A 14,092-nucleotide genomic window follows, 5' to 3' on the forward strand; every position below is an offset into this window, starting at 1 on the left:
TAGCTGCCACTTAGAAATACCCTCTGTTGGCTTTGGAAGCAGTTGATATGATGAGGGTGGTGAGGCACTGGAACAGGTTGCCCAGAGAAGCTGTGGCTGCCCCCTCCCTGGAAGTGTTCAAGGCCAGGTTGGATGGGGCTTTGGGCAATGTGGTCTAGTGGAGGGTGTCCCTGCCCATGGCAGGGGGGTTGGAACTAGATGGGCTTTGAGGTCCCTTCCAACCCAAACCATTCTGTGATTCTATGATTTGACTGACCTCGGAATGCATTCACTTAATATTATTGCAAGTTTGCACCTTTTTTAGTGAAAACTTCGGGTGACAGACTTGATGTATTCTTACTGACGCCTGGGGTGTAATTCAGCGTGCGGCTTAGAGGTTTCCTTCGCAGCCCCAAGGGAATTTCGTATTCTGCCCGCTCAGAAGAGCCTGCCCGTGTCGAGGGTGCCGCTAAGCGTACGCACGGCCCTGCTTGAGCTGTGTAAGGCGCCATTAAATAACCCGGTTTACGTCGGAGTGACGGGAGCGCCGGCCCTTGCCGAGGCGCGGGGCGGCAGCACCGGGGGGGGGCGGGGCCCTCCGGCAGCCCGCGCGCTCCCCCTGGCGGCGTAGGAGGCGGGCGGGGCGCTGCCGCGAGCGCTTGTGAGTGGTCCCCGGCCCGGCGTCCGCCATTGGTTCTCGCGGCGAGCACCAGGCGCCGGTAGGGGGCGTGCGCGGTCCCGGCGGCCGGGCGGTGTCTGCCGGCGGAGGGCCGGGGCCGGGGCCATGGCGGGGGAGGAGGCCGCTGCCGCCGCTGCTGAGGAGAGAGAAGCCGGTAACGGCGGCAGCTACAATGGCAAGTGTGTGTTCTGCAGGATCGCCCGCCGGGAGGAGCCGGGCACGGCGCTGCTGCCCTGCCAGGTGGGTGAAGGGCGCGCGGGCGGCGGCGAAGGCCTCCCCAGGTGTCTCTCCGCGGAGCTCCCGCGGCCGCTTCCGCCCTTCGCCGCCCTCGTCCTCTCCCGCAGGTGCGGGTCCGGTCAGCTTCCCGCTGGCAGCCGCTGGCTTTTGTTGGCCTGGGCGGGTGGTGGTTGTGGGTTGCCGGTTTTGAAGGAGGAGGCACGTCCTGGCCGTCGCCATGCCGGTGTAAGAGCTCCTGTGCGGGCACCGGGGCCTGCGGAGCGGGCAGGGCTCAAGGGCTGAGGGCGCGTGGGGGGAGTCTTCAGGGTCCTCCACTCTTTTCTGGAGATAGGAGTGAAACGCTGATCTGAAAGGAAATATCTTGCTATCCTTAAATGTTGGCATAAGAGCTAGAAACCTTAAAGCAGACGGAATCCTGACTGCAAAGGTCAGCTGAGGACACAAACGTGCTTAACAAGTCTTTCTGTAGGCTGGCTCCAAAAATCTTAAGATTTTTGCGAGTTATTTCAAATAGGTATCACATTGACACGGAGAAGATGGACTTTGTTACCTCCTCTTTGCCAATATCCTCGTCCTAATCGATTTAATATGTTTGCATCCTTTTTTAGTACGAAGACCTTGTTTGCTTTAGAGATATCAAACCTGGTGCCCCCCACCACTATCTGGTGGTGCCGGTGGAGCACATGGGAAACTGCAAAACACTGAAGGCAGAACACATACCTGTAGGTAAGGCTCTTAGCGTGTGTTTAACCTAAAGGAAGATAATTTTGTACAGTGTCAAGTAAATTACACCTTTGAGCACCATTTAGTTGAGGATGTAAACGTGGAAATAGATGGTGTGAGTGACAGTAGATAGGGACTTACTCTTCCTGGGAACCTCCATGTGCTGTTCTAGAATAGCATGGGTTTTTTGGTGTAGTTCTAGAAAAACATTGCACTAGTGCATGAAATCTCTTTTGTTTGTGTAGAGTATAGATACCTCAGCACTTTGTTGGAACTGCATCTTTATTTTTAAAGCATTTATGTGCTGCTTTATTGTGTTTTCTTAGATATATATGCAATTTTAAATTATATGAAAAATTATAGAAGAATTTTATAACATTTGTATTTTAAAATAGGTGCTACGTTATTTTTCAGGAAAAAAGGAAATGAGAAAAGAAAGAGGGAAATAGTGTTCCAATAAGCTTCAATAATTGTTGAAAAGATAAAATTCTAAAATATTGATGCTATGATTTATTGTTGATAGACTTTTTTTTTTTTTAATTAAGAAACATTGTCCTGGCATTTGTTTCACAAGAAATGCCTAGCTAAGTGTGTTGAGTAACAGAAGAAACAACAGCCATACATGCATGAAGAGATTCCACCTTAGGGAAATTTACTGGTGATGCAAGAAAGGAGTTATAGTTGCATATTGTAAATCTTGCATCACTGTATTTCTCTTCTAAACGTAGGGTAGTTTTCTTCAGAAAATACTTCTGTATGTGTTTGGCTTCAAGACAATTCCTTAGACTTTTGCCTGGAGTTTTTGTATTAGAGTTGTTTCTTTTCTCAGTGATACTGTAACGAAACGTTGTCCTAGTAATAAATAGGACTGACGGTTTTATTTTATTTTAAATTTGTGTACCATCTCTGAAACTTCCTAACTTATGCCAGGCTGCACAGGACCTAGAGATCAAAGTCCTGTAGCTGTGTAGAGATAGATAGAACACTGGAATTAGTGTAAACGTCATCATTCTGACCAGTCAGTATTTGTTGGTTTCTTAATAAGGGTGTGGCTTTGGCCAAGGGTCTTAGAATAATACCACACTTAAAAGCATTATTAATGTGGAAATTGGTAACAGTGGCAATGTTCATGTCAATCATTGCACAACACTGTCTTGACAATTTTTGTTTGATTATGAGTAGTTGCAGTATTTCTATTTTGAAAAATTCATGTTTGTGATCTCAGTGTAATCAGTTTGTTGAAGCTAATATTCTGAAAAGTATATCTTTAAATTACGTGATGACATATAATGTGTAAATACATTACTTAAACATTAAATGAAATTTATTTGTGTTTAATAGTGAAGAGGATGATGGAAGTTGGAAAAGCCGTCCTCCAGAGAAATAATTTTAGTGACTTGAATGATATAAGGTATGTAATGGAACCCTGCGTTTGAGTATGTTTTTTACTTTTTAGAAAGCTATTTTAGAGATGGTGACAACAACTGCAATATTGAAGAAAGCAGATCTGCGTTCACTTATCGCATGACTTCTGAAGTAGAATGTCCTGGCATTGAATATAAACTTTTTTTTTTCTGAGGAACTTCCAGAGCAGGTTGCATTCCAACTGTGAGATTCTTTCTTGACCACATCTTGGGATAGAGAGGGCACTTCAAACAACTTATCTAAAAAGCTACTCTTTACTTACGTACTGAAAATATTCTCTAAATCCCACGTTCCAGAAGAGGGATAAACTTTGTCCTATACAAGCAGGGCACTGCATTGTATTTCAGTCATAGCTGCATTCATTTGGTTTTAGCGCTGCATCCTTTAGTTTAAGCCAGTGCCTTTGACAGCTGAAGTAAATTGTAACATAATTAAGGTAGTGTACAGTATAGGGAGCTGGGCCTTCATGATTAAAATAGGTACAAACTACATTCATCTAGTAACAGCTAGGTTTCCAGCTGAAAATTAGGTATGATATATTTAAGATATGTTTTAGTTTTTAAACCCTCCTTTTTAACAAAATGTATATTAAATACAGAGATGTGAAGGAGGAGGTTAATGGGATTTTGGAAACATTCCCTGAGAGCATAATGGAAGTGAAAGGGCTTATTTTTGTTCCTGCCTTTATGTACAAGGAAAATGCGATGAGTTGAGCTGTTAATTCAGTTGATCAGGTTAAATAACTTGCGATGTTCCACTTCTTCCTGAATTAACATCACCATTTTTTTTTTTTTACTCATTTTCCTTTTCTGAAGAATGGGTTTTCACTGGCCTCCATTCTGCTCAATATCCCACTTGCATCTTCATGTCCTGGCCCCAGCCAGTCAGCTAGGATTCTTATCCAGACTCGTGTACAGAATCAATTCCTACTGGTTTATCACGGTAAGTGTAATGTAGGTGAGCTTTTTGGTAGGTTTTCAATTGCAAGCTGAAAATGTGATGTCTTTCTAATGTTTTAATTATGTCCAAAAATTCTTTGAGCAATTATTTTTGTCATGGCTGTAATTATTAATTATGTGTATTTTGCATTAACTATTGCATAGAATGATAGAATGGTTTGGGTTGGAAGGGATCTTACGACCATCTAGTTCCAACCCCCCTGCCATGGGCAGGGACACCTTCCACTAGACCAGAGAAAATATAATGGTAAAAACTTTAATGTTTATGCTTATTAAGGGGAATGGAGTGCCAATAACATTAACAGCAAACAATACAGTAGTTCTGGACCTAATGTGTAGCTTAGGTTAATGTGATACGCTGCTGAGGACACTTCATAAGTATTTGTTCCTTAATTTAAAAGGATGTATTCAAATGTGATGGACTGTTGTACATACCCTGGTTCATCCAATTTAGGTGAAAAACACATCTGCCTAATCATTGCTTTTATCAGTTCACATGTTTTTTCTCGTCACCTTTAGACTAGAACAAGTGTCTGCTTTATAAAAACATTGTTTGTACTGATTTATGTCAGTGGAGGTAAGCAATGAGACTGAACTGGCACTGACTAAATCACTGTTTGAAGATCTCTCTCGAGGACTAAAGCTTATTCTCACTGCTTTGACACAGCAGAGACCTGATCCTTGCAGTGTAGCCACAGCATCCTGGTGTCACTGTGCAGCCCCAAAACAAAGATGCTGAAAAAGGTGTGTCTCATCTAAAGAATATAGACAGCCTCTTACTTAAAGAGAAAAAATTCAGCTGCTTCACAGTGGTACCTTGCTGGAGTTCTCAGCTCAAAAAAAGCAGATGTGTCTCTGCTGTATTGTAGAGCATCATGCAGATATTTGGCCCTCAAATAAATATGGCTGTGTAGTTTTACTGCTTGCTGTCTTGGATTAGCTCAGAGAGATCTGTACCAAGTTTGGCTCTCCAGTATGGACGCACTTCAAAAGATATTTTGCCCTGTTGTCAAGTTGGAAAATGTTCTTGAGTTGGTTTAGGTTTTGTTTCTTTTTTAAATTATAATGGCTTGAATGTGATTCTTGTTTAGGAATGCAAAACAAGATTCAGATAAAGCATGGAGCAACTGAAAATGAAGTTATCTAGCTTTATTTGCAAATAAACTTCAAGAGCGAAAGTCCTGTTAAGTTGTTCCTACCCTAAGTAGCTGACTGCATTTTTCCTGCATGTATTTAAAGCATGCCAGACTTAAGGTTTTTACCTTTCAACATGGTTCCTTTGGAGATCTTAGTAAAACCTCAAGCGCTAGTTCAAATTAAAAGATTAATTCAGTGGGACTGGCAAAAAACCAAAAGGCTGACAGTGAATTGATTTGTTTCAGAAGTGCCCGTGTCAGCCTCCATGTGCCCAGTTTGGCCTGCTGGAACATCGCTGGCAGGCTTCCTTCTGCCCTGAGCCTTCCTGAGGGCTCTGTGGGCTGGTGCTGTTAGATACACAAAATGCAGCTGTCCCAGCTATGCGCTAGATGCGCAAATAGCCATATGATGAGAAAAGTATGTGTGAGCATAGTGACATAACCAAAGAATGGATGTGTATCTCGTGACACGAACCACATACTTGAACGCACTCCATCCCTCAGCAGCACATGTGGCTGGTGTGCAGCTTGTTGGGTGATGAGAGGTCACAACACGCTGTTTTGGAGCATCTCCCAAAGAACTCCAGGTCTCACAGCTTGGTTGTTCAGACCACTGTTGTCTTCTGAGTTCTTTGACACCACACTGCTTTATCTGCTATTTATTTGCTCAAACGTCCTCTGACATTCCTAGGTTCTGGTTCGTCTTCTGATCACCTAATGGGAGTTTGATGTGAAAAGGTGTCTGCTGTTTAAAGAAATCGTTGATTTCTGCTTCTGTTGTATGCTTTGTCTGTAAAAATGAAAAGTAAATGGTCTGTCAGTGTCACTTACATTTTTAAAGTGCGATTTTCAGTAAACTGAAGGTCCATGGTGTAGTTAATGCATTGCTTTCTCTCTTTCGTAGGCTGAACAACTGATTGAGCGACTGCAAACTGAAAATGCTGCCAGTTGAAAGCCCTTTTAGCCTTGTGTCACTAGCCACTTTGTTCTTTGTCTTTGAACTCTGATTTAAGGTGGCACAGTTTGATGTTGCCAATAATATACCAGGACAAAAAAAAAAAAAGCTTTAATTCCTTATGAGGAGATACACACATAATTTGTACCTGCCAACCTAATTCTCCCATTTGGATACTTCAGTCTGTATACTTCTCTGACAATAAGGCCTTGTATCTTAATTATAATTTTATATTTGTGTATATATATACATGCATAATACCTACACATGCACATGCACACATGCAGAGACCTTTCCTAGTTAAAGTCAGGGTATAGCAGCAGAATGTACTGCAACTAAGGCAGCAAGCTGCTACTAACGGCATGTACATGGTACCAAAGGGAATATTTGTTGTGGAATAAAGCTTTTATTTTAAAGATGCATTGTTCTGGGATTGCAAGCAACATTTAAAACATTTACGTTTCCATCTGTATTTGTATGATATGTTAGTTATGCCTAGTTATTGGTAGGCACATTGCTGAAAGTACACTACTAACTTTGTGGTGCTAAACCACTTTAATATATTACCTGTCTTTTGAATGTTAATACAATAGGTGCCCAAGATGCGATAATGCTATATAACATAGAATATAGTTTAAATGTATGTGTAAGTGGTTGTATGTTGGACTCATTTCCCTCTTATATGCACCACATTTTAAGTTAGGTATTGTATGTTTACAAAAAATGATGTGAGAGTTCAGAGGAATTGATTTAATATACCGCTCTTCTGCATGACAGTAGGAAAAAAAAAAATCCAAAATTTTAGATGGTTCTGATAGTGTTCTCGCTGGCAGTCCCTTGGAGATTACTAATGCCTTGGCTAAGTTTGATTTCTAAATGAAGTCATAAGAGAAATGGGTCCTTAGTGCAGTGAGTCTGTGGCAGGCTTGCGTAACAGCAATGTGATTTGAATTTGGGGACTCAGCCCAAAATTGGAACGTGTCGGGTTGCTGTATGAACCATTGCTGTATGCCTCTAAGCAGTACTGCCAGCACTCTGTTTGTCAATACCATATTAAGGCAGACTGTTGGGAAAGTTCAGGCTCCAGAAAACATGGAGTGGATTTTCTTGGTTCACAGAGCCTCTCTTGGTGCCTCACTAATCGAGTGTCCTCGGCTGATGCATGCAGATGCAGCTGAGGTGGTGATGATCTGTTGCACTTGCAAGCTTCCCCAAAGGTAATCTTCTCAGTGTTTTCCACTGATCCAGCATCTGTTGCCTTAGTGGTACGATGTATTGTAATATTCTTACGGTAAACTATATGTAATACTTCAGAAAGTTCACACCCTTCTGAAGAACATTTTCTACCCAGAAGAGTTCACACCTTGCTCTTCTGTAAAATCTCGTTCATAATATCTTGTAATTCTTTTAGTGGGTGCTCCCATGTCATTTGCAGCTCTTTAGGGGTTTAATTTGTAACATTAAGTAGGAAGAGTGTGAATTAAAGCCACTGAACTTTGCCTCTGTGCAATAGATTAGGAGGTTTGAGCTGGCTCCTAGCTTTGTGAAATACCTGAACATTAAGATCTTTCAAGAGTTAATACTGTGTGTGTGTGTTCTCATTTGTAATTAATTTATGTAACTGTACTTAACTGTGACATGTAATATTTAAAGTACCAACATGAACCACTGTCAAAAAGGACTAATAAACAGAATAAATGCTAATCTTGGAATGATCTTCCAGTGCAATGGAATAGTGGACTGTGGGGGTTGACCCTGGATTGCCCTTTGCTTGCTCTTCACCCCTGACCCCAGCGGGATGGGAGAGAGAACAGGAAGAGCAAAAGTGAGAAAACTCACAGGTCGAGGTAAAGACGGTTTAATAAATGAAGGAAAGAGAAAAAAAACAGGGTATGTGATGCAAAGGTAACTACTCACGGCCTCCCACAAGCAGGCCGGCAGCAATGGCTGTCCCCACCCCACCCCAAAAAACCCCCAGAACCATCTCTCCTCAGCTTTTATTGCTGAGCATGATGTTATATGGCATGGAATACCCCTGCGGATCAGTTTGTATCCGGTGTGTGGGTTGTGTCCCCTCCCAGTCCTTTGCCTACAGGAGGGGCAGAGCGGGGAAAAGAGCAGCCTCGACACTGTGCAAGCGCTGCTCAGCAACCACCAGAACGCTGCTGTTGTACCGACACCGCTTGTGGCACCTTACGGGCTGCTCTGAAGAAAATTATCTCCATCCCAGCCAGACCCAGTACATTGTCAAACATACGCAGAAGCACAAAGCTCAACTTCTATAGCTTGCGTTTGAGAAGGGTCCCACTAATGACAGTAAGACTGGCAAGGTAAGAATCAGGATATAATCTAGCTACCAAACTTCTGCTGATGAGCAAGATGGGGAATTCAACTTGTCTCTGACAGCAGCAGCAGCTCAAACAACAAAGCATTAAACAGAGCCACATTAATTACTGAGATGAATGCTCAGTATCTCATTAGTGTTTTTCAGCATAGAACTGTGTTCCATTTTCCTTCTGTATTGACAAGTGTTCTTGGACTCAGCAGATAATTTTTTTAATTAGGTAAAATACTTTCTGAAGAGCCTATCCATATGCTTTGAATATGTTTCAGAATTACTGGCTGGCCCCTGGAAGAGGCGGTGGGCAGATGCCATTAACTATGTCACCCTCTTCTACAGCAGCATTATAGCATCATTTTAAACCTTCCAAAATCATCCGTAGAGCTTTCCAATGAGCAAGGATCAATAAAATACTCTTGGAGAGTGAACTCGGCAGCTCTTGCTCTCCAAGAGCCTGGAGAAGCAAAGGGAAGTTGCTTAGCCACTGCCCATGGCTCCATTGTTCTTTGATCCAGTATTAGCAATCCTGAGAAAAGCTGCTTTTTTGACTACAAGTTTAGGAAAGACAAAGCTTTATTTGTACTCTTTTGCTCAATTGTTTTACATAAACTCCCAACCTAATGCGAACCCAGAGAATGACGCTTTTATGCTGAAGTACTAACTGCCCCTTCTGAAAGAATGAAACAGATACACATACAATGCTGTTAAACATATAATAAAAAATAGTTTGTGTTTTGACTAAGGACAGCATTTTCAATGTGATTAAATTGGTAATAGCTCCTCAAGCTATTCTGAAGTCTTCTTAAGTGTGAGTTGTAAATAAGAGCATAAAAATGGGGGCAAACCAGTGAAAATCGTATTTGAAATTTGACAAACTTGGAAACAAGAAAATGCTGCATAAAAACTCACTTGCTGTCATTTCAAACTGATGTGCAACATCCATTGAAGTGCTGAAGGTGCTTTCAGTGTCTGACAAAACACAGATAATCCCTATACAACATACAGTCCAACACAGATGCAGAATTCACAGGCTTCAAGTGGAAGAAGAGGAAAGAGCGCCGAGGGAGCTTGCCACAGAGAAATGAAGTTTAGGAGAGATTTGAAGAGCTGAAAGTTACTCTGACCTTTTGGAAGGTCAGAATTTACTTATTACAAATAATCTTTAATACTAAAACACTTCACATGCTACAATTTTTGTAAAAATAATTTAATAAATTCTGCTCCATTTGCTCTAATAGGAGCCTGTCACAAAAAAAGTTGCCTATTGAAAAGTTTAAATTCCTGTTCCATCTGTAGATGCTAATCTAAACTCCACATAACAGAAGAGGAAGCAGAATTTTGTAAAACTTGTAAATAAGTAGTTAAATTGAGTCACGTGCATTAGATATGATGCATTTGTGACTACACAGGCTTCAGGAGTAATTTTTTTTATTCTGGAGTGTTCCAGTGGACAAGCTGACCAACTGTATTATCTATCTTTTACACTTCATTTGAAATACTGGCTGTTGCTGGAAGTGGGAGCCTGGGTTTGTCAACCTGCATGGTTGACACCCACTTTGGCAGGTTGGTGTGTATAATCATTGCACGGGCACGTAGACGTTTCAGTCGGTCTTTAGAGAATGCTCATCTAAAGCTGGCAGGTAGGAAATTTGGCCCTATAATTGTTTAAAAAAATCCATCCCTCTATAATCTTTTTTTATAACAATCCTTGGTTTTATTCAAAATACCACAATAGGGCAAGCTTTTTTTAGTCGCTTACAAAGTGGGTAAGACCATTTCATTAGGACTTACTCTGCTTCTGTCTGTTTTGATCAGAGATGCGCTTAAAGCCCTTGTAGATGTACTCAAGTGATATTTAAACCAACCAGCAGCAGGAGAGAGTGCAGCAGAGGCCATGTAAGCATCTATTGCTAGCTACTTACATGGCAGTGTAAGCTTAGATTCCTGACGTTTAACTATTTGAGTCAGTCTTAATTAAGGACTAGCAAGTTTACATGAGCTGGACTTGCATCTTAAGGTGCTCAGGCTACACACTGCCTCAACTGTGTGTCTTTTAATGTATTATTTGTACGATGTCTAGTAATGTATTATTCTTCCTGATATTACCATCCTGTTAGTCAGCTGGTGATACTAGAACCACTTGATACTGCTTCCTGCGAGCTATGAACTAATGCTACACCAGAACTGACTGCATTTCAGAACTGTTAGAATTAAACAAACCGCATTCCATAGCTGTATTATAAAAAGCTTGATTCATTTGAAATTAAAATGTATATCCAGGCTTTATCTAACAGGAGCTGAAATCCACTGAGGTGTGCTCACATCATTTTGGCAAGAAATGCTTTTCCAAAAAACAAAGCATGTTAAATGTGTTAAGATCACAAATAATGTGTCTTGTTTGCAGCTGCAAGACATAGATTTGTTTAGGAAGAAGGAGTGGATTTGAAAACTAATGGAACACACACCAGCAGTGCCTGGTGCAGCACATATTGCCCAGTTTCCAACCTGGTAAAATTATGTGGTGATTAAACTTCACCCTTTGTTTCCCCCTCCATGCTCTACCTGCATCTGGCTCCCAGATATATTTATTTCAGCACATTTGTTTCTTCCCTGTTTTCTATTTTCATTGTCTCTTCACTAGGAAAAAGAGGCAGAAGGATAATGAAATCCATATTTTTATTTGCTCAGTCAAAAGGCTTATTTTGATGCAAATCCCTATTGGATGAAAATGTCAAAACAAAAAAATCTTTTAGGCTTTTTGCAAAAAATGTTCTTTTATATTAATAGAATAAAACCATCTACCACTTTGATCGAGTTCATAATTTATATTAGGTTTCAATATCCTTTTGAGGCAAGAGAATATTCTATTTTAAAGACCCATCAAGTAGTGTAGGTAACACCACGTAAAAGCTTTTATTTGCACTACTAAAAAATAGAATTTTGTATTCCTAATTATACAGTTTTCTTGGTGGGGACTATTGTAAATACAGCTCATGATTATTTTTAATAGCATTACTACAACTATTGTATATAACCAATCCTTTCTTTTTTTAAACACAGAAATGTTCCCCAAGAAGAACCATAAAGAAAATCATTATCACTCATCTTTCAGTCCCATTTTTAACCAGCAGATAATTTTTTCTCCCAGTTCAGAGAACTCACAACTGTGCTTTGAAATCACAGCTCTGTCTCAGCTAAGTGAGGTATGGCACTGCACTGCTATACTTTTATTTAGGCATTTGGCACTACAGGAACTCTACTCTCCCCCTGTTGTAAACTGCACTGCTGCATTTTTGTGAAAGAAGAGCCTTTTTCTTCCCCCCACAAATGCACAGTGCCCCAATATACAGTTTCAGTTGTCTCTCACTTCTTTATGTTGAGGCACCCTACTTTCTATGAAGAGATATTAGCTGAATTCACCAAGAAGGCTGCAGAGTTTTGTGATCTGCTGGGGTATGACACAGCATTAGAAGAACAGAACAGGTAAAAATTCTGTGATATAGAGAGGAAAAAGAACAAGAGACACAGAAGGTTTGGAGAAGATATGATGATAAGAATAGACTATTAAATACTAGGACTAGCACAGCTCTCCAAAACACATGCAAGATGCAATTAATTTAGGAACCATCAAATATCCTGGCTGTGCTATTTCTGTAAATTCAGGAATTTTCAGATACTTCATGAAAGTCAAGGTAACTTCCATTTATTCAGTTTCACCATGTGAAAATAACCTAAACTTTTGCTATATCCCAGGCTCTTTTTTTGAAGAAGTATATGAATTCCCATAAAAGTTTTCAATTCCATGTTTTACAAATCAAAATCCCACACACAGTGAGTATTTCACAACCTGCAAGAATGTGCTGAATGGTAGCAAGTTAGTAATTTATACTTTCAGTAACCTCTCGTAGTAAGCCAGTGGAGTTATTTGAAGAACTGTGGTATACTTGGTAGTGGATAATAATAATGAAAGGACAATCCAATGGCAGCATGATGGATTAGTTCATCATTTGTGATTTATGTCCAAATCTCTACCATTTTGTCAAAACTATTTTTTATCCTTCTGGCCTATTTTCTTTCCTGCTCATGTCCCAGTAAGTAGCTGAGTTGAAATTCTGTAATGACAACCTCTTTCAAGATGGTATCCAGATATGTTTTTCCAAATGGAACCATGCAGCAGAATTTATTAGATGACAAAGCCTTATTCTAGTAAAGTGATGATCACATCATCATCTTTTCCTTGCCAAAGCATTTCACCTTCAAAATGAACCAGACCATGCTTTCTGGCTCTTAACAGGATCCCCACTACTTTATTGGAAATAGTCACGTATGTTTCGAACAGCTGCCCAAATGTCACACTCACGTGTCCATCTTCTCCCACCTCTCCAGTGCTCCTAATGATCAAGCACAGCTCTTCTACTTCCTTTCCCACGTGTGAGTGAGCATCTTTCCCTCTCTGCTCAGTCTGGGAGCCTTCAGGGGGTCTCCCGTAGGTAGGGTCTCCTCTGTGAGTATGCACCAGTTTAGCTGCAAGCCGGTTGTCGTTGCTGAACGGGTTCTTTCTCTGATATTCAGTGTGATCCTCTGCCCAGGTTTGCCAACTTTTCCTCAAGTCACCTACCACACTGGTAGCTTTAGCACTCTGCCCTTTATCTTCTTCCATTTCTTGAGAATGTTTTACAGCACTCTAGCAGGAAACAAATCAATGCCTGGTTGTAGCTGTGGTTCTTGGGTGCACTGTCAGCTGTGAAGGAAAAACAACAATAAATCAGCCTGATAATTTCTGGGAGAGTTTTGCCCAAGTGAGAGGCAGGGCTGCTGAAATAGATGTTAAATATCTGAAAATTTTGTCAAGTCTACCCATAACTCTACAGCAATAAAGAAAATAAAAGTGATTCAGCTGAAATTCAGAAGTCATTTTGTAAAACAGGGCAGCAAGTTACGCTTCTGAGGTTACAAGACGTAGCAGTGCCGCAGTTCTTGGATACAGGTTTACCATACATACCCTGCAGCCCCCGTGCAACACAAACGTAGTGCAGTACTTGCTCTTCACGCAATGACTCCTTTTACAGAACTTTATCCTTATACTCGGCAGCCCTGGAGACTTCCCAAAGACTGGGATGCGGAGCTGGCTGACCTGTCCAGCACAGGCTTACTGACATTCCCGAAGAGCCAGCGCACCAACCCACACACGGGGGTGGGCAGCCTTTCTCCTGCCTGCACACTGATTAAAGGTGGACAAACCCACGCTGTGCCGACGAGGTGCCCACAGACTGTGGAAGTTCTTACGCACAGAAAACATTCTCTGGAGCTGAAATGCCGACATGTGGTGGGAGCAGGGGGATTTTCCTCATCAGGCACTGAAAAGAGAAGCAGAAATCCAGTTAGTGAGCGCAGCACTGCTCGCAATGCCCTATTTAGCGAAGAAGACAAAACCAAAATAGATAGTTCTCCCTTAAAAGGCCGTGCTGCACAGCCATGTCTGCCTGCTAAAACCTACAGGCAGGCTGCAGGCAAGGGAGCGTGCACTCACTGCCCAGCGGCCCTGGGCACACAGGCTGCCTGCCACCTATAAAATTACATGCACTTAGATTATGGACTAGCTCTGCAGCATGTAATTACTTTGATGAATTAGGGACAGACTTTTTATACATATAGAGA

The 14,092-nt window shown here is 41.5% G+C and overlaps 1 protein-coding gene and 1 long non-coding RNA gene across 2 annotated transcripts; one reads left to right on the top strand and one right to left on the bottom strand.

Annotated features, from left to right (window-relative positions):
* Window positions 1-704: 704 nt before the first annotated feature.
* HINT3 (histidine triad nucleotide binding protein 3) lies at window positions 705-7,808 on the top strand. The gene is made up of 5 exons (XM_054819036.1): window positions 705-898; window positions 1,504-1,621; window positions 2,960-3,029; window positions 3,859-3,985; window positions 6,043-7,808. The coding sequence occupies exons 1-5, from the start codon at window positions 764-766 to the stop codon at window positions 6,088-6,090; spliced, it is 498 nt and encodes a 165-aa protein (XP_054675011.1). The 5' UTR covers window positions 705-763; the 3' UTR covers window positions 6,091-7,808.
* On the bottom strand, window positions 5,661-13,780 carry LOC129203954 (uncharacterized). The gene is made up of 3 exons (XR_008576219.1): window positions 13,437-13,780; window positions 12,795-13,175; window positions 5,661-5,928 (listed from the first exon to the last, which is right to left on the bottom strand). It is a non-coding gene; the product is annotated as an uncharacterized LOC129203954 (long non-coding RNA).
* Between the last annotated feature and the right edge of the window lie 312 nt (window positions 13,781-14,092).

Source organism: Grus americana, chromosome 3, assembly GCF_028858705.1.
Source record: "Grus americana isolate bGruAme1 chromosome 3, bGruAme1.mat, whole genome shotgun sequence".
Lineage (NCBI taxonomy): Eukaryota > Metazoa > Chordata > Aves > Gruiformes > Gruidae > Grus > Grus americana.

Bases quoted from the DNA above. Each gene is read 5' to 3' on its own strand.
- HINT3 (XM_054819036.1), top strand. From the start codon at position 764: ATGGCGGGGGAGGAGGCCGCTGCCGCCGCTGCTGAGGAGAGAGAAGCC. The intron at 1,622-2,959 runs GTAAGGCTCTTA...TGTGTTTAATAG, and splicing joins GGCAGAACACATACCTGTAG to TGAAGAGGATGATGGAAGTT. The intron at 3,986-6,042 runs GTAAGTGTAATG...TCTCTTTCGTAG, and splicing joins ATTCCTACTGGTTTATCACG to GCTGAACAACTGATTGAGCG.